The sequence below is a fragment of the Ranitomeya variabilis genome, chromosome 5, assembly GCF_051348905.1.
Source record: "Ranitomeya variabilis isolate aRanVar5 chromosome 5, aRanVar5.hap1, whole genome shotgun sequence".
Classification (NCBI taxonomy): domain Eukaryota; kingdom Metazoa; phylum Chordata; class Amphibia; order Anura; family Dendrobatidae; genus Ranitomeya; species Ranitomeya variabilis.
The window spans coordinates 374033546-374057946 of NC_135236.1; the positions used below are offsets into that span (position 1 = coordinate 374033546).

General features: G+C 43.1%; 1 protein-coding gene across 19 annotated transcripts in view; it reads left to right on the forward strand.

Moving 5' to 3' along the window:
• Positions 1–24401, forward strand: part of CADPS2 (calcium dependent secretion activator 2) — a 699771-nt gene that overhangs the window by 62320 nt on the left and 613050 nt on the right. For all 19 annotated transcript variants that reach the window (XM_077264954.1, XM_077264944.1, XM_077264942.1 and 16 more), the window contains exons 2-3: positions 9914–10027; positions 12476–12808. In XM_077264954.1, the coding sequence (XP_077121069.1) occupies positions 9914–10027; positions 12476–12808 (447 nt within the window). The remainder of the gene's footprint in view (positions 1–9913; positions 10028–12475; positions 12809–24401) is intronic.

A 24401-nucleotide genomic window follows, 5' to 3' on the forward strand; every position in this document is an offset into this window, starting at 1 on the left:
ATGCCCGATGCTGCAATATCATCGGCCATGACTGGGAACCCTGATCTGCCCCCCGCCACCGATCTCCTCCCCAGTCCTCCGTTCTGTCCCGTACTCCCCTCCGTCCTCCTGTCCGCTCCCCCCGTGCTCCGATCCCCCCGTGCTCCGATCCCCCCCGTGCTCCGATCCCCCCCCTCATACTTACTGAGCCCCCGGTGTCCGTCCGTCTTCTCCATGGGCGGCGCCGTCTTCCAAAATGGCGGGCGCATGTGCAGTGCGCCCGTCGAATCTGCCGGCCGGCAGATTTGTTCCAGGTACATTTTGATCACTGTGACAAAATCCTATCACAGTGATCAAAACAAAAAAAAATTTAAATGACCCCCCCCCTTTATCACCCCCATAGGTAGGGACAATAATAAAAGAAAGAAAATATTTTTTTCTCCACTAGGGTTAGGGCTAGGGTTAGATTTAGGGTTAGGGCTAGGGTTAGAACTAGGGTTAGGGTTAGAATTAGGCTATGTGCACACGGTGCGGATTTGGCTGCGGATCCGCAGCGGATTGGCCGCTGCGGATTCGTAGCAGTTTTCCATCAGGTTTACAGTACCATGTAAACCTATGAAAAACCAAATCCGCTGTGCCCATGGTGCGGAAAATACCACGCGGAAACGCTGTGTTGTATTTTCCGCAGCATGTCAATTCTTTGTGCAGAGTCCGCAGAGTTTTACACCTGTTCTTCAATAGGAATCTGCATCTGAAATCCGCACAAAAAACACTGGAAATCCGCGGTAAATCCGCAGGTATAACGCAGTGCCTTTTACCTGCGGATTTTTCAAACATGGTGCAGAAAAATCTCACACGAATCCACAACGTGGGCACATAGCCTTAGGGTTAGGGTTGGAATTAGGGCTAGGGTTGGAAATAGGGTTAAGATTAGGCTTGTGGTTAGGGTTAGGGTTAGGGGTGTGTTGGGGTTGGGATTAGGGTTAGGGGTGTGTTGGGGTTAGGGTTGTGGTTAGGGGTGTGTTGGGGTTAGGGTTGTGATTACGGTTATGGCTAGAGTTGGGATAAGGGTTAGGGGTGTGTTGGAGTTAGAATTGAGGGGTTTCCACTTTTTAGGCACATCAGGGCTCTCCAAACGCAACATGGCGCCACCATTGACTCCAGCCAATCTTGCGTTCAAAAAGCCAAATGGTGCTCCCTCCCTTCCGATCCCCAACGTGCGACCAAACAGTGGTTTACCCCCACATATGGGGTAACAGCATACTCAGGACAAACTGGGCAACAACTATTGGGGTCCAATTTCTCCTGTTACCCTTGTGAAAATAAAAAATTGCTTGCTAAAACATCATTTTTGAGGAAAGAAAAATGATTTTTTATTTTCTCTATCCCCATGATGGCACCACGGAGAGAGGGGTCCGCCCCCAGGGACAGGAAACCTACAGGTGAAAAAGGGCTTACCTCTCTCCCACATCAGTTGGTTTCCTGTCCCTGACGGGGAACCTACAGCACGTACCTGAAGGATTCTTCGTGGGATTCCAGGGGCTGGTCCAGTCGATTTCTTGATAGGGGGCGCCCTGTCACGGCTGGATTGAGTGGTTTTCTCCCCCCTTTTTTCCCTTCCCTGAAGCACCACCACAGGGGTCGGCGGGCCTCATGGGTGAGTGAGGGGGGAAGGCAGTGAAAGGATCAAGTCTGCCTTCCTCACAAAAAAAAAAAAAAAAGGGGTAGGAAGGAGCGGGTGACGGCGGTCACCAAAAGAGCTCTTTACCACCGCATGGAGGTAGCGGCGGCTACCTTTCCATAAGCTCAGGCAAAATCGGGGCCGCAGAGCCCGAACCAGATGAGGTGACCGGACGCCGTGGGCAGAGACACCGGCGCCATTACCGCCGACACAGCCGTTACCGCCGAAGTGCAGGCGCCGACAAACAGAGCGCTAGTACGCGCGCGCCGGCGTCCCAGTGCATATCTTTCCCCATGTGAGGCCGGCGATCCAGGGAACCGGAAGTTGGGCGGGCGCATGCGCAGACCGTCACTTCCGGTGTCGCCGGTACAATATGATAAAAGAACGCTCAGCAAGCGAGAAAGTGTGGCAAATTCAAACTCCAGTGCACCAGACAGTGCGGAGGCCACTATGAGTGAGAACGAGCAGCAGGATGTGCAGGAAGTCGTCCAACTATCCCCTGGGCAAGCACAGGTGCAGCGGCGTCTGCACTTACAGCATCAGCGCAAAGGGAACTCTTCCTCTGTACAGCGCAGCAGCAGCGGGCGATCAGAGTCACAACGCAGCCGGGGGTCTGCAAAAACCACACCGCCGGCGACGATTCCAGCGGATACAGTCCCCAGGCCCGAGACGGTATCTCTGATCCACAGGGGGTGAGTGACCTACGTGAAAGTGCTGAGTTTTAATACGGGGTTACTCTTTTTTTTCCTAGGGAAGAAAATGTGCAGGCAAAACAAAGCATAGAGAATGTGCGATATGTTCAGAGGAACTGCCTTCCTCCTGGGAAAAGAGACTGTGCAGCACTTGTATAAAAAAGACAATTCAGGAGGAAACTCCAGTATTTGCCTCAGAACTAAAATCATTAATAAAAAGCCAGGTGGAAAGTGCCCTTAAAGGCATTAAATCCACAAAGAAAAAACATAAAACAAGTCATGGGTTCCCTGAGTCTAGTGCTGACGAGTCAGAAAGCGAGCTATCTGACTCAAATGATTCATCAACCTCTAACACCTCTTCAGTGTCCTCAGAAGGGGGACGCAATTGCTTCCCTATCGAGGAGACAGACGCTTTAGTGAAAGCTGTCAGGTCAACAATGGGGCTGGTAGATGAGCGTCCTAAAAGAACAGCGCAGGACATAATGTTCAGCGGTCTGGAACAAAAGAAAAGAAGAGCATTCCCAATAAACGAAAAAATTCACTCTCTAATTAAGAGAGAATGGAAAAAGCCAGACAAAAAAGCTCTTCTGACCCCCAAGAGAAAGTATCCTTTCGATAATCCAGCTTGCTCATCCTGGAGTAAGGCACCAAAGTTAGATGTGGCCATAGCGAAGGCTTCTAAAAAGTTTGCCCTGCCATTTGAGGACATGGGTACCTTAAAAGACCCAATGGACAAAAAAGCCGAGACTTTTTTAAAAAACTCCAGGGAAGCGGCAGGGGGTGGGCTAAAACCAGCCATCACGGCCACCTGCACGGCCCACGCCCTAATGGTATGGCTCGAGCATCTGGACTCCCAGTTAAAGGAGAAAGTCTCAAGAGAGACAATTCAAAAATCAGTGTCCGTAATGCAAGGTGCAGCAGCCTTTTTGGCTGACGCATCCGTAGACTCGGTCAGGCTAGCAGCCAGGTCAGCCGCCTTCTCAAACGCCGCAAGACGTGCCCTGTGGCTAAAATGCTGCCCTGGGGATCTTCAGACGAAAACGAGACTATGTTCAATACCTTGCGAAGGCGAATTCTTGTTCGGGTCAACGCTAGACGATATCCTCGACAAAGCCGGGGATAAGAAAAAATCTTTCCCTGGATTCCCCAACCAGTCTTACAGGCGTTTCTTTCGGAATAGAAAATTCATGCGGAGGAGACCCCCTAAAGGGAACAAAGAGGCATGGGAAGACAAAAGAAATAAAAACAGAGGTTTCCTGTTCAACAAACCCACCCCTGATAATAAGAAAACTCAATGAAGGTGTTCCCCGGGTCGGTGGGAGACTAGCCGGTTTTCTTCCAGCCTGGGAAAAAATCTCAAACAGTCCCTGGATTTTAGGCATAATACGAGAAGGGCTCAAACTAAAATTCCGTGTTCCCCCCCAACAACTTCTTTATGGTAACACCGCAGAGACAGTCACAAGAACAGTCAGCTCTCCAGGAAGAGATTTTAAGCCTAACCCAGAAGGGAGTCTTACAGGAAGTCTCACACCAGGAAAGAGGCATGGGCTTCTACTCCACCCTCTTCCTCCGAAGGAAACCAGATGGATCGTACAGGACGATCATAAATCTCAAAAAATTAAACAGTTTCCTCGAAATCCCACACTTCAAAATGGAGACAATAAAATCTTGCGTGAAAATACTCTTTCCGTTGTGTTTCATGACTGTTCTAGACTTACGAGATGCATACTACCATGTGCCGATCCACAGGGATCATCAAAAGTATCTCAGACTAGCAGCGAATATCCAAGGGGAGATAAAACACTATCAGTTCCGGGCCCTCCCATTTGGGTTAGCGATCGCACCCCGGGTATTCACGAAAATAATGTCGGAAGTGATGGCTCATATACGGGACCAGAATATCCTGATAGTTCCCTACCTGGACGATCTCCTTGTAGCAGGGGCATCATTCCATCACTGCAAACAACAGTTGGATTTGGTCATGACTTCTCTGTCAAGCCTAGGTTGGCTATTGAACCTTTCCAAATCCAAAGTAGTCCCTTCTCAGGTACAGGAGTACTTAGGGATAGTCCTGGATTCAAGCACACAAATGTGCTATCTTCCTCAGGGGAAGATTCAAAAAATGACACAGGCTGTGTTGCAGTTGTCGACATCCCCGGTCACCACTCTCAGGAAAGCTATGTCGCTGCTGGGCTCTATGACAGCCTGCATCCCGGCCGTACAGTGGGCTCAGTGTCATACCCGGGACCTACAATGGGAGACATTAAATTCAAGCCTGTATCTGGGCGGAAATTTAGACGGGCAATTAAGTATATCATCAACTACGATACACTCCCTAGAATGGTGGGCGAACCCAGTAAATCTTACCAAGGGGTCCCTTGGGCACTACCGACGGAGAAAATCCTAACGACGGATGCAAGCCCCTGGGGGTGGGGAGCACATGTAGACGGTCAAGTGGCACAAGGGAACTGGAACAAAAATCAAGAACTAACCTCATCAAACATGAAAGAATTGTTAGCGGTAAAGCTCGCCCTGACACACTTTATAAAACTCCTTCGCTCCCACCACGTAAAAATCTTCTCAGACAATCAGGTGGTAGTAGCATATCTAAACCACCAAGGGGGTACCAGGTCGCAAGCACTGATGAAAGAAACTCGATCCATCTTTCACATAGCGGAGCACAACCTGAAGTCTCTAACAGCCCTCTACATAAAAGGCTCAGAAAACCAAACCGCAGACTTCCTCAGCAGGACGCGCTTAAAACAGGGGGAGTGGGAGCTAAAACAATCGGTGTTCAACCAGATAGTAATGCGTTGGGGAGAGCCAGAGATAGACCTATTCGCGGACAGTCAAAACCGGAAGGTAAAAATGTTCTGCTCAATCAATCCCCGGGGGGGCCCAGTAGCTCTGGACGCCCTTACAATTCCCTGGAACTATCGCCTCGCCTACGCGTTCCCTCCAATATCCCTTATTCCCCTAGTCCTGAGGAAAATTCGGGAGGAGGGAGCAACTGTGATAGTACTAGCTCCGTTCTGGCCTCGCAGAATATGGTTTTCTTGGCTAAGAAAAATGTCCATAGACAGCCCATGGGTTCTACCAGACTCTCAAAATCTGTTATCCCAGGGCCCTGTGTGTCACCCCAGCGTAAAAAGCCTACACATGACAGCTTGGCTTTTGAAAGGAAGCTATTGAGCGATAAAGGTTGCTCACCCAATCTGGTGTCCACATTATTACAGAGTAGGAAACTCGTAACCACCAGGATATACGGGAAAGTGTGGAAAAATTTTTTGTCGGTATCGGGTGCAAACCCATCGGGGGAAATCCCAATAGGGGAAATTCTTGAGTTCCTGCAGAAGGGGTTGGAAAAAGGTTTAGCTACGAGTACTCTGAAGGTTCAGGTAGCAGCCTTGGGAGCGTTGTATAATTACGATCTAGCCAGAAACCGATGGATCACGAGATTCATCAAAGCCGCGGGTAGATCAAGGCCTATCCCTCTTCATAATGCCCCTCCATGGGACTTAAACCTTGTTTTAAATGCGCTAACCAAACCTCCCTTTGAACCCCTGGCAGACGCACCCCTAAAGGTCCTATCTCTAAAAACCACACTCCTAGTGGCCCTAACCTCGGCCCGTCGTGTCAGTGACATACAAACACTATCCGCGTGTCCACCCTTTACTCAAATTCTCGACGATAGAGTCATTCTAAAAACTGACCCGGCTTACCTCCCTAAGATCGCGTCACAATTTCACAGGACACAAGAGATCTCTCTGCCCTCATTTTGTCCCAACCCCAAAAATGAGGGCGAAAAAACGCTACATACCATTGACGTAAAAAGGTGCCTAGTCTGATATTTGTCAGCCACTAGGGAGTGCAGGAAGGATAGGGCTCTGTTTGTCTGCTTCCAGGGTCCACGGAAGGGACAAAAAGCATCGAAAGCCACGTTAGCAAGGTGGATAAGAGATGCCATCGCCCTATCCTACTCATCCAGCGGGACGGCCATCCCGGAGAATATAAAAGCTCACTCAACCAGAGCAGTGGCATCATCCTGGGCAGAGAGAGCTGGCGCTTCGATACAACAGATATGGAGAGCGGCCACTTGGTCTTCACAGTCTACATTTTTCAAACACTACCGCTTAGACTTGACCTCCTCTGATCTCACCTTTGGGCGAAGGGTTCTAGAGGCAGTGGTCCCTCCCTAAGAGTTACAATCTATGCAAATCTCTCCGTGGTGCCATCATGGGGATAGAGAAAATTATAGTTACTTACCGATAACGGTATTTCTCTGATCCCATGATGGCACCCGTATATTCCCTCCCCTTTTCACACACAGGTGTGTACATTATAATGTATTAATAATTAGCTTTAGTCACGGTGCCTCTGTTAAGTTAAAAATTGTTAAGCTTAATTTGTGTAAATATTAAGTTGCAGCTGAAGTTCTGTATAAGGCTCTGTAAACCAACTGATGTGGGAGAGAGGTACGCCCTTTTTCACCTGTAGGTTTCCTGTCCCTGGGGGCGGACCCCTCTCTCTGTGGTGCCATCATGGGATCAGAGAAATACCGTTATCGGTAAGTAACTATAATTTTCACGGCTCTGCGTTGTAAACTTCTGTGAAGCACTTGGGGGTTCAAAGTGCTCACCACATATCTAGATAAGTTCCTTGGGGGGTCTAGTTTCCAAAATGGGGTCACTTGTTGGGTGTTTCTACTGTTTAGGCACATCAGGGGCTCTGCAAATGCAACGTAACGCCCGCAGACCATTCCATCAAAGTCTGCCTTTCAAAAGTCACTACTTCCCTTCCGAGCCCCGATGTGTGCCCAAACAGTGGTTTACCCCCACAGATGGGGTATGAGTGTACTCAGGGCAAACTGGACAACAACTTTTAGGGTCCAATTTCTCTTGTTACTCTTGTGAAAATAAAAAATTGCGGGCTAAAAAATAATTTTTGAGGAAAGAAAAATGATTTTTTATTTTCACAGCTCTGCGTTATAAACTATGAAGCACTTGGCTTTTTAAAGTGGTCACCGCACATCTAGATTAGTTCCATGGGAGGTCTAGTTTCCAAAATGGGGTCACATGTGGGGTAGTTCCAATGTTTAGGCACACAGGGGCTCTCCAAACGTGACATGGTGTCCGCTAACGATTGGAGCTAATTTTTCATTGAAAAAGTCAAATGGCACTCCTTCCCTTCCGAGCCCTGTCGTGCCCCCAAACAATGGTTTACCCCCACATGTGAGCTATCAGTGTACTCAGGAGAAATTGCCCAATGCATTTTAGGATCCATTTTATCCTGTTGCCCATGTGGAAATGAACAAATTGAGGCTAAAAGAAATTTTTTGTGAAAAAAAAAAAGTACTTTTTCATTTTTACAGATCAATTTGTGAAGCACCTGGGGGTTCAAAATGCTCACTATGCATCAAGATAAGCTCCTTGGAGGGGTCTAGTTTCCAAAATGGGGTCACATGTGGGGTAGTTCCAATGTTTAGGCACACAGGGGCTCTCCAAACGTGACATGGTGTCCGCTAACGATTGGAGCTAATTTTTCATTGAAAAAGTCAAATGGCACTCCTTCCCTTCCGAGCCCTGTCGTGCGCCCAAACAGTGGTTCCCCCCCACATATGGGGTATCAGCGTGCTCAGGACAAATTGTACAATAACTTTTGGCATCCAGTTTCTCTTTTTACCCTTGGGAAAATAAAAAAAATGTTGTTAAAAGATCATTTTTGTGACTAAAAAGTTAAATGTTCATTTTTTCCTTCCATGTTGCTTCTGCTGCTGTGAAGCACCTGAAGGGTTAATAAACTTCTTGAATGTGGTTTTGAGTACCTTGAGGGGTGCAGTTTTTAGAATGGTGTCACTTTTGGGTATTTTCAGCCATATAGACCCCTCAAACTGACTTTAAATATGAGTTGGTCCCTAAAAAAAATGGTTTTGTAAATTTCGTTGTAAAAATGAGAAATCGCTGGTCAAATTTTAACCCTTATAACTTCCTAGCAAAAAAAATTTTTGTTTCCAAAACTGTGCTGATGTAAAGTAGACATGTGGGTAATGTTATTTATTAACTACTTTGTGTCACATAACTCTCTTGTTTAACAGAATAAAAATTAAAAATTTGAAAATTGTGAAATTTTCAAAATTTTAGCCAAATTTCCATTTTATTCACAAATAAACGTAAAAATTATCGACCTAAATATACCACTAACATGAAGCGCAATATGTCACGAAAAAACATTCTCAGAACCGCTAGGATCCGTTGAAGCGTTCCTGAGTTATTACCTCATAAAGGGACACTGGTCAGAATTGCAAAAAACGGCCAGGTCATTAAGGTCAAAATAGGCTGGGTCATGAAGGGGTTAAGAGAAGTTGCATTGAACCTGTGATTGTCAGGACTTGTTGAATTCTTCTCTCTGATTATCTACACGAGCACCATCGAAACAGCGTAGTGATATATTCACTTATTGCTACCTGACTACGTATTTGATTTCAACAATGTTTATCACTATTATAAGTGTATGTTATGCTGAGGAAAAAGGACTGTTCGGACCGCAAAAAAATTAAATTGTGTTTTAATGTTTCTACAGTAAAAAGGTGTAACTAGTTAACCATTGATCCAGTGCCTCAGAGCGGAAGAGATTATCCTATTTTCACTTGGAATACTTTGCATTTAAAGAGACTCTTATCAGCAGGATGAACCCTCTTAAGCCGTGTATATGGGTATGCAGATCATAGAAAGGTGAATAAAATTATACTTTGATATTTGCGATCTGGTGTCTTATTCCAGAGAAACCTACGTTTTTCTTTAATGTAAATGTGCTGTTCAGGACTCTGGACCTGACATAGATCTCCCCAAGGATCTGCCTCCAGAGCTTATTTTAAATTAAAGGGGTTGTTTACATTGTTTAAACGTGTACATCAGCACAGGAGACTGTCAGTCACCACATGTCTCACTCTGGTAACACCCCCTTTAATTTAAAATAATCTCTGAAAACAGATTCTCAGGGAGATCCATGCCCGCCCATAAATCTGAACAGCTCATTTACATATAAGAAAAACTGATTTCTCTCGAATAAGACATCGGCTCTCCGATGTCAGCATATCATTTTATTAGCTTAGGATGGTTGATCCTATTGATAGATTCCCTTTAAAAGATGTGAGCACCTTTTTTTGTTTTTAATATTACATTTTGCTTAGAATAAGGCATTTACAGCCTTTGGGTATCACAGTACATAGCAGAATGAGTTCACAGTCAAAGCCATCAGTGGAACGTTCTGATGACAGTTTGCGCCTATACTTTCAGAAAATAAAATAGACTAGAATAAACCGCGTTTAATTAAATCAAGGGAACTCCTAGATCCTGGGAGCCACAGTGGTTGGACAGTAGTGATGGCATATTCTAGTGATTTGGCAGTACTTTATAAAATGGAAATATACCTTGAAGTTTCAATTTAGGTGATCATGTTACAATTGAAGTTGTTTTCTAACACACATGCTATACAGATATAAAGAAAGTTTTGCTCGTTATAGTTTACAAACACTGAACCATTTTCTGCTTTTCTTTTGAAGCTTAATAGGCAGCAGCTACAAACAATACGAGAGAGATTCCAAGCTTTCCTTAAAGGTGACACGCAAATAGTGGCTGATGAAGCTTTTATCAATGCTGTTCGGAGTTACTATGAGGTAAGCATTCCAATGTCTAATATAGTCATCATACTGAACACTGATATTTCTGCTTAAAGGGGTTTTTCCAAGTTGAGTAAAAATTAGACATGGCATAAAATAAAAGAGCTTTTACTCAGCTGTTAAAGAGAATCTCAGCTGTTTTTTTTTTTTCTATTTAATCTGAAACCAGTACAATATAGGTCAAGAAAGCCTGATTCCAGGGATGTGACACTTATTAGGTTGTGTGTACTTTAAATACAATTAGTGTTTTATCAGCAGGACTGGCTTGTGCGAGAGGACTATGTCTCACGTGCAAGCCAGTCCAGCTAATATGTGTAACCCCACCCCCACCACTGGTTGGCAGCTTTCTGCCAATACACAGTGGACACTGGAAGATGCCAGTCGGGTGTGAGTGGGGTTATACACTATATCTATAACCGAGAAAACAAGGATTCAAACAAAACTACACCAAGCAGTCCAGTAAGTGACACATTGGTGGAATCGGACTCTCTGCCATTACATCATGCTGCACTCAGATTACGAAGCAAAAACTGCTGTCAAATTCCTTTTAAATATCCTGTGTTTTAGCACGACATGTCCAAACCTATATACACTGAGCTGCAATGATGACGCCCTCAACTATATACTTGCTAAATTCTGCCCTCAGTGGTGTAGTCATTTTGAAAATTTTAGGACATCATTGCTTCTCTGTTGTGAATACAATGGTTTATTTGTTTTATGGTATTATTCATAGCTTTCAACTATACATACATTCTCATCTAGGCAATACTGTACAAAAAGAAGAAGCTCCAAAACTTCTGTATCACTTCATTATATTTTAAGCACCTCATGTTGCTTTTTTTTGCTTTTAACTTCTCATCTGGCATAAGTCTGTATATATTACAATTGTGAAGAACGTGCAGAAAAGTGAAATGTATGTGTTTAGGAGGCCCTCAATGTGGAACACTCCAGCGCATTGTGAAAGCATTGTAGAAAGCAGACATACACACACAATTTATTCAGCGTTGAGCTTTTCATTCCATTTTGAAGTTGGTTGAAATGAAGTATTCAGCGTCAGCCTCATTTGCACAATGTGCATGCACCCAATTCATCTGGAAGAGAAGCCCGGACATAACTTCAGCACTAGAATATAACTGCGTAACTACATGCTGGTGGTACAATGGGCTAAAATGTTGTCACGGCCGGGTTCACTTTCACTAGGACAAGTTTTAAAAGCAGCCAGAGTTTTATTTTAACTAAAAAGTGTCAGCATGTGTGTCTCCACTAAAGGCTCCTTCACTCTGAAGTGATTTTTCTTATACCCTAATAGTCAGACTGTTATCAGAGTTTGGCTTGTGTTCCAATTTTCAAATTCTGATGGTAAAAAGTATCTGCAAACGGCATCTTTTTCAGGCATATTTTGCAAAAGCATCCCATAAAACGAACATAGTGAGCAGCAATGTCAGAAAGACATTGCTGTGTACATGTTATGCCTTGGGTCACTTCTTTGAACTTCTTATGGGTTCAGAAACCTTAAAAGTAACATCAATCTGCGGGCAACCACCCATAAGGAGCCGCCTGCTCTCTATAAGTGACAGTATAGAGTGGGAACTGACACAAGGCTGCCGGAGAAGTGACCTCTGGAAAATGACCGCTGGCTTCTCTTGGGAAAGCTCGATGTCTTAATTGACGTATGTGCACGTACACTTCCAGAAGCTTGAAAAACCTTTTTTTATTTGAGAAAAACTAATGAAACGGTGACCAGGCAGTCCATGAAAAATGGACAGCCCAAAGTTGGCATCTAAGTGCTGCCTGATTTTTATCACAGATCCATAGACCCAACATTGGCAAGTTTGATGCGTGGACCACCCCATAAAAACACAGAGAGCGCTCGTAGGAGAAAAAAATGACATCTGAAGGAGCCTTAACTGTGGGGATATTCCGACTTCAGGAGATTGTTCTGATAAGCACAACACCGAAAGGTGGGGACAGCTGTTGACCCTTAGACTGCCAATATCTGCACTCCAAATGAGTACGTTCTGATAACCATGCAGCCAAAATCAAGCAAATAAACTGGGGAAAAAAACAAGGATTTGGAAGCCACTTAAATGTAACTTTTTTTTTTCACAGGAAACATGACAAATTCTGTAATAAAGTGATTGACTTCCTTGATTTCAAAGTTTTGACGCTGGCCAAAGTTTGTTACAAAAAAAGTTTATTAAAGAGGTTTATAAAAAAAAAAAAGTGTATTACTGTCATAGGTGTGAGTAATGGTGCCTCCAAGCTGTGAGATGTTGCAAACCATTACAATATGGAACACACATAATATACATCCAGTAAGCTGTAAAACCTAGCCAAATGGCTCTGTAATCACGTTTACTCCTAAAGTGAAATATGGCAGCCAAGCAATGTGACCACCGTTCAAAATCTAGTTCTAGATCTAATGTGTTCACTATTGTGTCACAGGTTTTCTTGAAAAGTGATCGAGTGGCCAGAATGGTGCACAGCGGAGGATGCTCTTCAAATGACTTCAGGGACATTTTCAAAAAGAACATTGAAAAACGAGTAAGAAGTTTACCGGAGATTGATGGTTTAAGCAAAGAAACTGTTTTAAGTTCATGGATTGCCAAGTATGATGCCATTTATAGAGGGGAGGAAGATCTACGCAAACAGCCAAACAGGATGGCTCTCAGTGCCGTGTCAGAACTTATACTTAGCAAAGAACAACTTTATGAAATGTTTCAACAGATACTGGGAATAAAAAAATTGGAGCATCAGTTACTGTACAACGCTTGCCAGGTAGGTTTATGCTGCTTTTTTATACTTGTCGTTACCCTTCCTGTCTACAATCTGCAAATGTATGCACAAACGCTGATATCAGCATGACATGGCCATAGAGAAAAATAGTAACTGGTACCAAAAAGTGGAAAACAATTCTCTATAAGGCCTGTCAATATAAGGCCTGTCAATCATCTTAGTTTTGTGCAATGCAGTGCTTATCACATCCTATACCAGATGCATTATGAAATCTGTGCTGTTCTGAATGAGGAGTCTGACTTCAGACGACACTTTGGATAATTGGAAGTTAATTAAAAAAAAAAAAGATCCTTTCTGTAAACCACAAATCTGCATTATGTTAACAACCAAACACGTCATAGCTAAATCATCTATAGTGATATTTCACAGTCGAGTTTTAAATTGTGATACTGAGAAACATCCTTTTCATTTAATCATTTTTAAAATTGTTAGTATTTGTATGTGCTACATAGCTAGCCATGCTGCAAAAAATATTATTTTTACAGATGCTCTTACTGAAAAGTAAGTAGTATCATTTAATGATGCACAAGAAAAGAAAAAAAAGAAAAAATGAATGGCACTAGGTGCTATACTCACAGCTGGAATGTATCGGACTCTCAGTGGTGATCGCTGGAGATACAGTCATATGAGACTCTGTTGAAGTCCACTGCGGCATGCAATAAATAATAGCTTTGGGGTGGTGCTCAACTTCATAAGCAATATGGATCCAGAGGAATAAAGAAAAAATAAGTGGCACTCACCCAGTAATGCTGTACAAAAGGTGTCCTTTATTCAGAGCATTTGCTCATAGACATGCGATGGAGAGGCGGCTTGGCAAGGCCTTTTGTACAGCATTACTGGGTGAGTGCCACTTATTTTTTCTTTTTTTATTTTTTCTTTATTCCTCAGTATCATTTAATGATTGACTATAAAAATGTAAAAATATATGATCATTGACAGCAGCATTTAACAAGTTATCAATCGTACACGGAGTACTACTCCATCCGCCATAGTTAGGGGCAGGTCCCGGCTGTAATGCACAGCCATCAACTGCAGGGCATGGGGTGGGCTCCATACACCCGCTTCTGACATGCACCGTACATACACGGTGGATGTGGTGAAAGGGTTAATTTACACTGTTATACAAGCTGTACATGGACTAGTTAACATTGTAACAAAGTGTTGTATCTTCAGTGGGTGCTAATAATGGCACTCTTCCTCCTCCCTTGTAACACACACAGCAAATGCTGCCGTCAGATTGACATCCACATTTAACAGGTTAACACCATCACTTAGAAATCAGCTCCAATCATATCTGTTAGGGGCAGATGTTGGCTGAATAGTACAACAATTATCTGCCAACAATAAAGCAGGCTCAATTTCTAAGACTGCTTTAAAGAAGGCTACTTGGCATAATAGTATGTCATATGTAAGGAAAAGGTGAAAAGGGTTTGCCTGGCTGAGAAAAAAAGTCTCCATTCATTCTTTACTGAAGGTTGCCAAATCGTGACAGTGTGCGACATACACACTGTCGGGATTCCCCCGAATTCCTCATGAGGGATTGCGAGTATGTAATTTGCATAGCTGTTGTGTTCTTGTGCCAACTAGACTCTCCTGAGCTTCTTTCAGTATTGAGAATGAAAGTAGTGGTTCAATCTTATTTTTTCTTCCTTGCATCTTGACTTTTTGCTTTTATCCTGCCTGTTTTTTTCTATCCTCCATGTATTCCATAGTGCATTTGTCACTAGATGGACATACTGTCCACGTTCTCCCTAAAGATTTCATCCATTATAAGTTCATGCTAAAAACATACAACTCTTCCCTTCACCTCTCCACTGTGGATCATCAGCTCCTCCTCACTATGCTCCGCTCCATCGGCCTCAAGGACACCGTTCTCTCCTGATTCTCCTCCTATGTCTCTGACTGCTCCTTCATAGTATCTTTTGCTGGTTCCTCCTCCTCTCACCTTCCCCTTACTGTTGGGGTTCCTCAAGGATCAGTCCTAGGCCCCCTCCTCTTCTCTTTGTATACTGCCCCTATTGGACAAACAATCAGTAGATTTGGTTTCCAGTACCATCTCTATGCTGACGACACCCAATTATACACTTCTTCTCCTGTTATCACGCCGACCTTTTTAGAAAACACTAGTGATTGTCTTACTGCTGTTTCTAACATCATGTCCTCCCTCTATCTGAAACTGAACCTGTCAAAAACTGAACTCCTCGTGTTCTCTCCCTCTACTAACCTACCTTTGCCTGACATTGCCATCTCCGTGTGCGGTTCCACCATTACTCCAAAGCAACATGCCCGCTGCCTTGGGGTCATACTTGATTCGGAGCTTTCATTCACCCCCCACATCCGATCACTGGCTTACTCTTCTTATCTGCATCTCAAAAACGTTTCTAGAATTCGCCCTTTTCTTACTTTCGACTCTGCAAAAACTCTTACTGTCTCACTTATTCATTCTTGTCTGGACTATTGTAACTCTCTACTAATCGGCCTCCCTCTTACCAAACTCTCCCCGCTCCAATCTGTCCTGAATGCTGCTGCCAGGATTATATTCCTCACCAACCGTTACACCGATGCCTCTACCTTGTGCCAGTCATTACACTGGCTACCCATCCACTCCAGAATCCAGTACGAAACTACTACCCTCATCCACAAAGCACTCCATGGCTCAGCAGCACCCTACATTTCCTCTCTGGTCTCAGTCTACCAACCTACCCGTGCCCTCCGCTCCGCAAATGACCTCAGGTTAGAATCCTCAATAATCAGAACCTCCCACTCCCGTCTCCAAGACTTTACACGTGCTGCGCCGACTCTTTGGAATGCACTACCTAGGTTAATACGATTAATCCCCAATCCCCACAGTTTTAAGCGCGCCCTAAAAACTCATTTGTTCAGATTGGCCTACCGCCTCAACGCATTAACCTAACTATCCCTGTGTGGCCCATTAAAAAAAAAACAACAAAGAAAAAACAAAACATAATCAGGTTCCTCGAATCATGTTCTCATACACTTCATGCAGTTAATAGCCTCTGTGTCTGTACTGCTACATACTTAGGCAGTTAACTGGTTCATGCAGCTTTACATGAACACCCGAGCCTTACACTATGGCTGGTCTGAATAACTAAAGCAATTGTTACCATCCACCTCTCGTGTCTCCCCTTTTCCTCATAGTTTGTAAGCTTGCGAGCAGGGCCCTCATTCCTCTAGGTATCTATTTTGAACTGTGATTTCTTTTTTTTTGAAATTCTTTATTTAAGTTTTCAATAAACATAAGAGAAACATGTTATAACAAACATAAGCTCTCGTGACAGAAATACAGATGGTTTGTTGCTGTATAATAAGTTCATAAGACAATCAAGAGAGACTGTATTAACAATATATACTCGTTAGATAATAATAACAGTTGAGCATACAAAACAGAAAAAACAAACATTTCAGGATCATAGAAACTAGCCTTAGGTATCAATATGAACTATATAAGAGAATTTGTAAGGCTAGTAGGTGGGACAGGAAGGACTAAAATATCGCAAGTAAAGTTGTTATCAAATTGAAGAGGAGGAATGTAGGCAATGTGCAAAAAATTGTTGCGAACGTGGAGGCAGGTCGGTCATTGCGTCTTGACACTAAAATTCGAGTTAGGGGGAATAGAAGGAACTATTGGTAGGGAATTTGAAGGAACAGACTTCAATTTAGATTTCTTATCCTAGAACTAGGAGTGGGGGATGAAAAAGAAACCCAAGGCAGCCAAGAGGCACTAAACTTCTCGTGGGTTCGTGTCTCCCAACTGGATAATTCCTCCAAACGATAAAGGTCTTGAACTTTAAGGGTCCATTCGTTGAACGATGGGGGGGTTGTTTTTCTCCAGTGCATTGAAATCAAATGTTTTGCAGCTGCTAATAGGATGGGTAGTAAGCCGTGTTTCTTTGGGTTAAAGGAGGAGGAAGGGAGGGAAAGCAAAACATCTTGAGGAGCTAGATCTCGATCCATTAGGCCCATACTATGGAGAGATTTGTTTATGTCTGTCCAGAATTGCTTTAGTTCCAAACAGAACCAGAAAATGTGAGCTAAGGAACCCACGGATCGAGAGCATCTCCAACACAGCGGGGAATCCACCAGTCCCCAATTTGAACTGTGATTTCTGTTATGCTGTAATGTCTATTGTCTGTACAAGTCCCCTCTATAATTTGTAAAGCGCTGAGGAATATATTGGCGCTATATAAATAAAATTATTATTATTATTATTAAAGACATTCTAATTGTTTTAATGAGTATTTTGACATTTGTTATTTGTGACGGCGTTGTAGTTTGAACACTAGGGAGAGGTAGGTTGGAACTAGCCCAGAGTGGGAAGGGTCAAAGTGAAGGGACAGAAACCTTTTCCTGTCAGAACATCAGCTAGATAGGGCCCAGCTTGCAGTTTAAACCTAAGGCCTGAGTAGTCAGCAGAGCCATGTGACGTGGGTGTCCATGACATGAGTGGAGACGGAGACATTGGATTGTGAGATCCGGAGTAGAGATGAGGAAGAGTGACAGAAAGAGAGTGGTGCATAGGAGATGGATCCTGGCACAGGACGCCCAGCAGCACGACCCCCGTAGTAACGTACCAGGGTGCAACAGGAAATGTGAGATGGAGTCCCCCTGTGCGGTAGTTCCAAGGCGTTAGCAAGCAAAGAAGTTAAGTAACAGCCATAGTGGCCAAGTAGCTCCCTTGAAGGGAAAAAGATGCTGCACCGTGGGTTGAAGCACAGGACTCTCACTTACAGGACTGTAGTACCATTATTGGGGACTGGAGAGACTCCTGAAGTACTGTGCTAGGTGGCGGTGAAGTTAGAGATGCTAGCTGAGGCCGAGGCTTGTGAGCTGAGAGAAGGAAAAGAGAAAATGCGTGTGAAGATGCTCCATGTTCTAAAAGAAACATTTTGTAAAGTGATGCACCTGCTATCTAATGTACATTGTTTCCGCCAAGTTACTGTTAAGTAAAAGCTGTTTGTTGGCTGGTGGTCTCCCTCACTGAACCTTTCAACATCTGGTCCTGGCCAGCCTAAATCACTGGCATCATGCGGTCTGAAAGGTCTTGATGCACCCATAGACTAACTCCACACACTGGACAAGTGGAGTCCATATACACCATAGTGGACGTGGTGTATATGGACTTTTCAAAAGCTTTTGATAGGGTGCCACACAAAAGGTTAATACATAAAATGAGAACAATGGGGATTGGGGAAAATATGTGTAAGTGAGTTAAGAGCTGTCTCAGGGATAGGAAACAAAGGGTGGTTATTAATGGAAAACACTTGGACTGGGTCGTGCTTAGCAGTGGGGTACCACAGGGGTCAGTATTGGGCCCTCTTCTTTTTAAAATATTTATTAATGTCCTTGTAGGTGGCATACAGAGTAGTGTTTCAATATTGGCAGATGACACTAAACTCTGCAGGGTAATCAATACAGAGGAGGACAATTTTATATTACGGGCTGATTTATGTAAACTAGAAGCTTGGGCTGATAAATGGCAAATGAGCTTTAATGGGGATAAATGTAAGGTCTTGCACTTGGGCAGAAGAAATACGATGTATAATTATGTGCTTATTTGTAAAACTCTGGGCAAAACTGTCACTGAAAAACACCTGGGTGTAAGGGTGGACGACAAACTCACATTTAGTGGCCAGTGTCAGGCAGCTGCTACAAAGGCAAATAAAATAATGGGATTCATTAAAAGAGGCATAGATGCTCATGAGGAGAACATAATTTTACCTCTATACAAGTCACTAGTGCGACCACACTTAGAATACTGTGTACAGTTCTGGTTTCCGGTGTATAAGAAAGACATAGCTGAACTAGAGCGGGGGCAGAGAAGAGCGACCAAGGTTATTAGAGGACTGGGGGGGTCTGCAATACCAAAATAGATTATTACACTTGGGGCTATTTAGTTTGGAAAAACGAAGACTAAGGGGTGATCTTATTACAATGTATAAATATATATGAGGGGACAATACAAAGACCTTTCTGATGATCTTTGTACTCTTAGACCTGAGACAGGGACAAGGGGGAATCCTCTGTCTGGAGGAAAGAAGGTTAAAGCATAATAACAGACACGGATTCTTTACTGTAAGAGCAGTGAGACTATAGAACTCTCTGCCGTATGATGTTGTAATGAGTGATTCACTACTAAAATTTAAGAGGGGACTGGATGCCTTTCTTGAAAAGGTATAATGTTACAGGGTATATACATTAGATTCCTTGATAGAGCGTTGATCCAGGGAGCTAGTTTGATTGCCGTATGTGGAGTTGGGAAGGAATTTTTTTCTCCAATGTGGAGCTTAGTGTTTGCTGCATGGGTTTTTTTTTTTGCCTTCCTCTGGATCAACATGTTAGGGCATGTTAGGTTAGTCTATGGGTTGAACTAGATGGACTTAGTCTTCCTTCAACCTTAAATACTATGTTACTATGTTACTAAGCCAGGGCTCCCATCTTCATCTATTGTGCCGGGACGTGAAAGATGAGTACCTCAGGCACGGCTACCGCTGTGCGCCACTTAACACAATAACAACGCATAAAATTACCAACTAGAGCTTTTATCCCGTCTGCCTGCTGTGGTAACAATGAGAATATCCTTCCCTCTATATTCTCCTAAATACACTAATACATAAGTGCATCGTCAAATACTGAACCGTGATTTCATGTATTACTAGTTGGCCAGTGCAAAATTTTCGCACATTGGTTGTCGGGGGCGCAGGCAATTTCAGGAAAATCAAGCTGGTCAAATGTAAATGTATTTAGTGAGATGATGAACACAGAGAGGTATGTGTCTCACTGATTTTATATATATATATATATATATATATATATATATATATATATATATATATATATATATATATATATATATATATATATATATATATATATATATATATACATACACTAGACTGTGGCCCGATTCTAAAGCATCGGGTATTCTAGAATATGTATGTCCCCGTAGTATGTGATTCGCGGCAGACTGTGCCCGTCGCTGATTGGTCGAGGCAACCTTTATGACATCATTGTCGCCATGGCAACCATTACGACATCTACGTTGATACTGTGCCCGTCGCTGATTGGTCGAGGCCTGGCGGCCTCGACCAATCAGAGACGCGGGATTTCCATTATGACATCATCGTCGCCATGCTGTGCCCGTCGCTGATTGGTCGAGGCCTGGCAGCCTCGACCAATCAGAGACGCGGGATTTCCAGGACAGACAGACAGACAGACGGAAAAACCCCCTAGACAATTAGATATATATATATATATATATATATATATATATATATATATATATATATATACATATATATACAGTACAGACCAAACGTTTGGACACACCTTCTCATTTAAAGATCTTTCTGTATTTTCAAGACTATTAAAATTGTACATTCACACTGAAGGCATCAAAACTATGAATTAACACATGTAGAATTATATACTTAACAAAAAAGTGTGAAACAACTGAAATTATGCCTTATATTCTAGGTTCTTCAAAGTAGCCACCTTTGCTTTGATGACTGCTTTGTACGCTCTTGGCATTCTCTTGATGAGCTTCAAGAGGTAGTCACCGGGAATGGTTTTCACTTCACAGGTGTGCCCTGTCGGGTTTTAATAAGTGGGATTTCTTGCCTTATAAATGGGGTTGGGACCATCAGTTGTTGTGCAGAAGTCTGGTGGATACACAGCTGATAGTCCTACTGAATATACTTTTGAATTTGTATTATGGCAAGAAAAAAGCAGCTAAGTAAAGAAAAACGAGTGGCCATCTTTACTTTAACCCCTTAGGCTACGTTCACATTTGCGTTGTTGGGCGCAGCATCGTCGACGCATACGTCATGCGCCCCTATCTTTAAAGAAGTTGTCCACTACTATAACCTTTTTTTTTTTTTTTCATAAATCTTGCTATTATGTGCCACTGAAAACATCTACTGTGTTTATTTTAGCAATATTACCTTTTATCATGCTGTAGCAGCACATCTTTAGTGCTGGATTCAGCTCTTATGGGGTTAATCGACAACTTCCTTTCTCCTGAGTTATTGTGCTCTAATACTACAAGTTCCATGATGCATTGCACTGCTACTAAGCACGAACCTACCACACCCAGATTTGTGATGTCATTTCTGTCCAACCTCCTCTTTTACATTTGTCCAACCCACACTCCATTACACACAGATAGATAGAGGGATAGATAGATAGATAGATAGACAGACAGATAGATAGATAGATACAGATATATCTATATATCTATGTCTATTTCCATAGGTGTGTCCATATCCATGTTTCTAAACCCCTTCACCCCTGGAGCTTTTTTGTTTTCGTTTATCGCTCCCCTTCTTTCCAGAGCCATAATTTTTCCGTCAATATGGCCATGTGAGAGCTTATCTTTTGCGGGACAAGTTCTACTTTTGAACGACACCATTGGTTTTACCATGTCGTGTAACAGAAAATGTGAAAAAATTCAAAGTGCAATGAAATGGCAAAAAAGTGCAATCCAACACTTGTTTTTTGCTTGGCTTTTTGGCTAGGTTCACTAAATGCTAAGGCTGTGTGCAACCGTTGCGGATCTGATTGCAGATCCGCAGCGTTTTTTGATGCACTGAATTGCATCAAATCCGCAGTGTAGTGTACAACCAATGTAAGTCTATGGGAGCCGCAGACTTGTTGTGCACATGCTGCGGAAAAAGCCGCACCAAAACCACACCAAGAACTGCATCAAAACCGCACCAAAAACTGCATCAAAACCGCACCAAAACTGCAAAACTGCACCAAAAACTGTATAAAAACCGCACCAAAACTGCACCAGGTTTTGATGCAGTTTTTGGTGCAGTTTTGATGCAGTTTTAATGCCGTTTTTGGAAATAAGTAAATAAACGGAAAATGTGCATGATTTGAATGGAAACATGCATGAAAAAACGGATTCCAAGGCCGGATTCATCATTTCACAGCTCAGTTTCATACGTTTTTTGCCGGATCCGTCGCTGTGCGTTTTTTCGCCGGACAGAAAAAAACGTTCCTCTGTATGTGTTTTCCATCCGGCGGAAACAGCTTTTTTAGTTTCAATAATTTTTATTTTCAATAACATAGTAATTGAACAACAGTTTCCCTTACAAGGGAGTTCAATAAGCATTAAATCTGAACAAAGTGGAAAAACCATACATATATTAAACTCAAGTTCAAAGATACAAATATGACAAGACAAGAACATGGGGAGACATAAAAGAGGGAAAATGGGGAAGGAAATGAGATACTGCACTTTATTTCATGGTAAGCTGTAGTATATTTACCAGACAAGGTTATACTATGTTCCATTTTATGAGTTCCGCCTCCTACCTCCCCGCACCCCACCCAACGCCGGCTCAACCCCAGTGTTATCAGAATCTCTCACAGGGTAATAGAGTCTCAAATAGATAAAGTCAAGGTTTGTTCAAGATTTAAGTTCGGGTCAAGATCTATCCACGGTCTCCAAATCTGGTAGAAGGCCTCCCACAAATCCTCCCTAGTCGCATGTATACGTTCATATAAGAGGATTGAATTCATTTTATCCCTAACTGTCTGGACAGAGAGAAACGGCGACCTCCAGCTGGTAGCTATATGTAGCTTAGCGGCCATAAGCAGTTGGCCTATCAGTCTGTGGAATTTATTAGTAAATCCCGGATATTTGGCTCCCAGGAGGAATGTGGCCGGGTCAGGCTGTATTGCCCCGCCATACATTTTTCCAATTATTAATCCTACTTCCTGCCACATAGCCGAGACAATCGGGCATTCCCACCAAATATGCTTCATATCTCCCACTGCGCCACATCCTCTAAAGCATTTATCTGAAATGTTGGGGTATATAGCGTGAAGTTTACTTGGAACTTGGTATGTTCTGTGTAAGACCTTAATGGATGTCTCTGCCAGGGAGGCTTGATGACTACCCCTGGAAACTGTATCACAGCATCGTCTCCAATTTTCCAAAGTTAATTGGATACCCAGATCTTCCTCCCACTGCTTCATGTAATGTAGTTTGTCAGCTCCATGTGCAGTATTGAGGGATCCGTATAGCAGAGAGATAGTTCCCCTTCCCAGTGGGTCATCCATGCATCTCTGCTCAAAGCAAGTCGCGCGAAAAGGGATTTTCCGTTGTAGAGACTGTTCTGCAAAGTGGAAAACCTGATAGATACGAAAGGTTTCGCTAATGGGTGGATTGTATTTATGGAGGAATTCTTGTCTAGATAAAAGTATATTAAAAGGTGAGCAGAGGTGCTTTAGAGTAGTAATTCCGTTAACTTTCCACCAAGTAAAAGAACGTGGGTCAAGTCCTGGTGGAAACATGGGGTTGCAGAAGAGGGTGGTCAGGGGGGCGGACTCAGATTGGAGTTTAAATTTAAATCTTTCCTTCCTCCAAAGGATCAGGGAGTGTGCTGTGAAAGGTGTTGTAATGTGTAGACCTTTTGGTAGTTTTTGTGTGGACCACATAAGGCCCGGCAAGGAAAACGGAAGTAAGAGGGACGATTCCAGGTCAACCCATCTCGGAGCACGGTTGGCAGCGCAGGCATTAGCCAACTGGGCCAACTGAGCCGATTTGTAATACAGTGTGAAGTTAGGCATGGAAAGTCCCCCCAGTCTTCTATGTACGAACATAGTTTTTTGACGGATTCTGGGTTTTTTCCCCTGCCAAATAAATTTTGAAATCATAGAGTGAACCTCGTGTAGGGTCTCATGGGGCAACGGTATGGGGAGAGAGCGGAATAAGTACAGAAATCTAGGCAAAGAGACCATTTTAATTGCATGCAATCTGCCCAACCAGGTCAGCTTCATGGCAGACCATCTGGTTAAGTCAGATCGGAGGTTTTTTATTAGCGGGAGATAGTTCCACTTAAATAAGGTTGACTTATGAGAGGTGAGGTTGATTCCAAGATAAGTTATATAGTGTTAATTTTTTGTAAATTTGAACTGGGAGATAATATTCGTTTGCATGTCTTTAGTGGTGTTAAGGAATAGAGCTTCGGATTTGTCAACATTAATTTTGAGTCCTGAGATCGACTCAAATCTACGTAGAACTGAAAATAAATTTGTGAGAGTGGTAAGTGGGCTGGATAGAGTCAGTAGTAAATCATCCGCAAATAAGCTTGCCTTATATTGTGCGCCAAGTCCCACAGGTCCAAGTATGTTCGGGTTGAGCCTTATTGCCTCAGCCAGCGGTTCCATGGCCATGGCAAACAGGGCTGGAGAAAGTGGACAGCCCTGTCTCGTCCCCCTTTGTATGTTGATAGGAGTAGGTTTAGTTGACGGGAGTTTCAGATAGGCTGTTGGACTGTCGTACAATAGTTGAATGCATGAAATAAGGGTGCGAGGGATGCCAAATCTGGATAGAACTTCAAATAGGTAGGACCATGAGATCGAGTCGAAAGCTTTTTCTATGTCTAAAGCTAATACTAGTAGGGGTTGTCTATGATAGTTTGCTGAATGTATAATATTTAAATTCCTTCTAATATTGTCGGGACCTTGTCTATTAGGTACGAATCCCACTTGGTCACGGTGAATAAGGGTAGGTAAAAATTTGTTGAGCCTAGTGGTAATGATG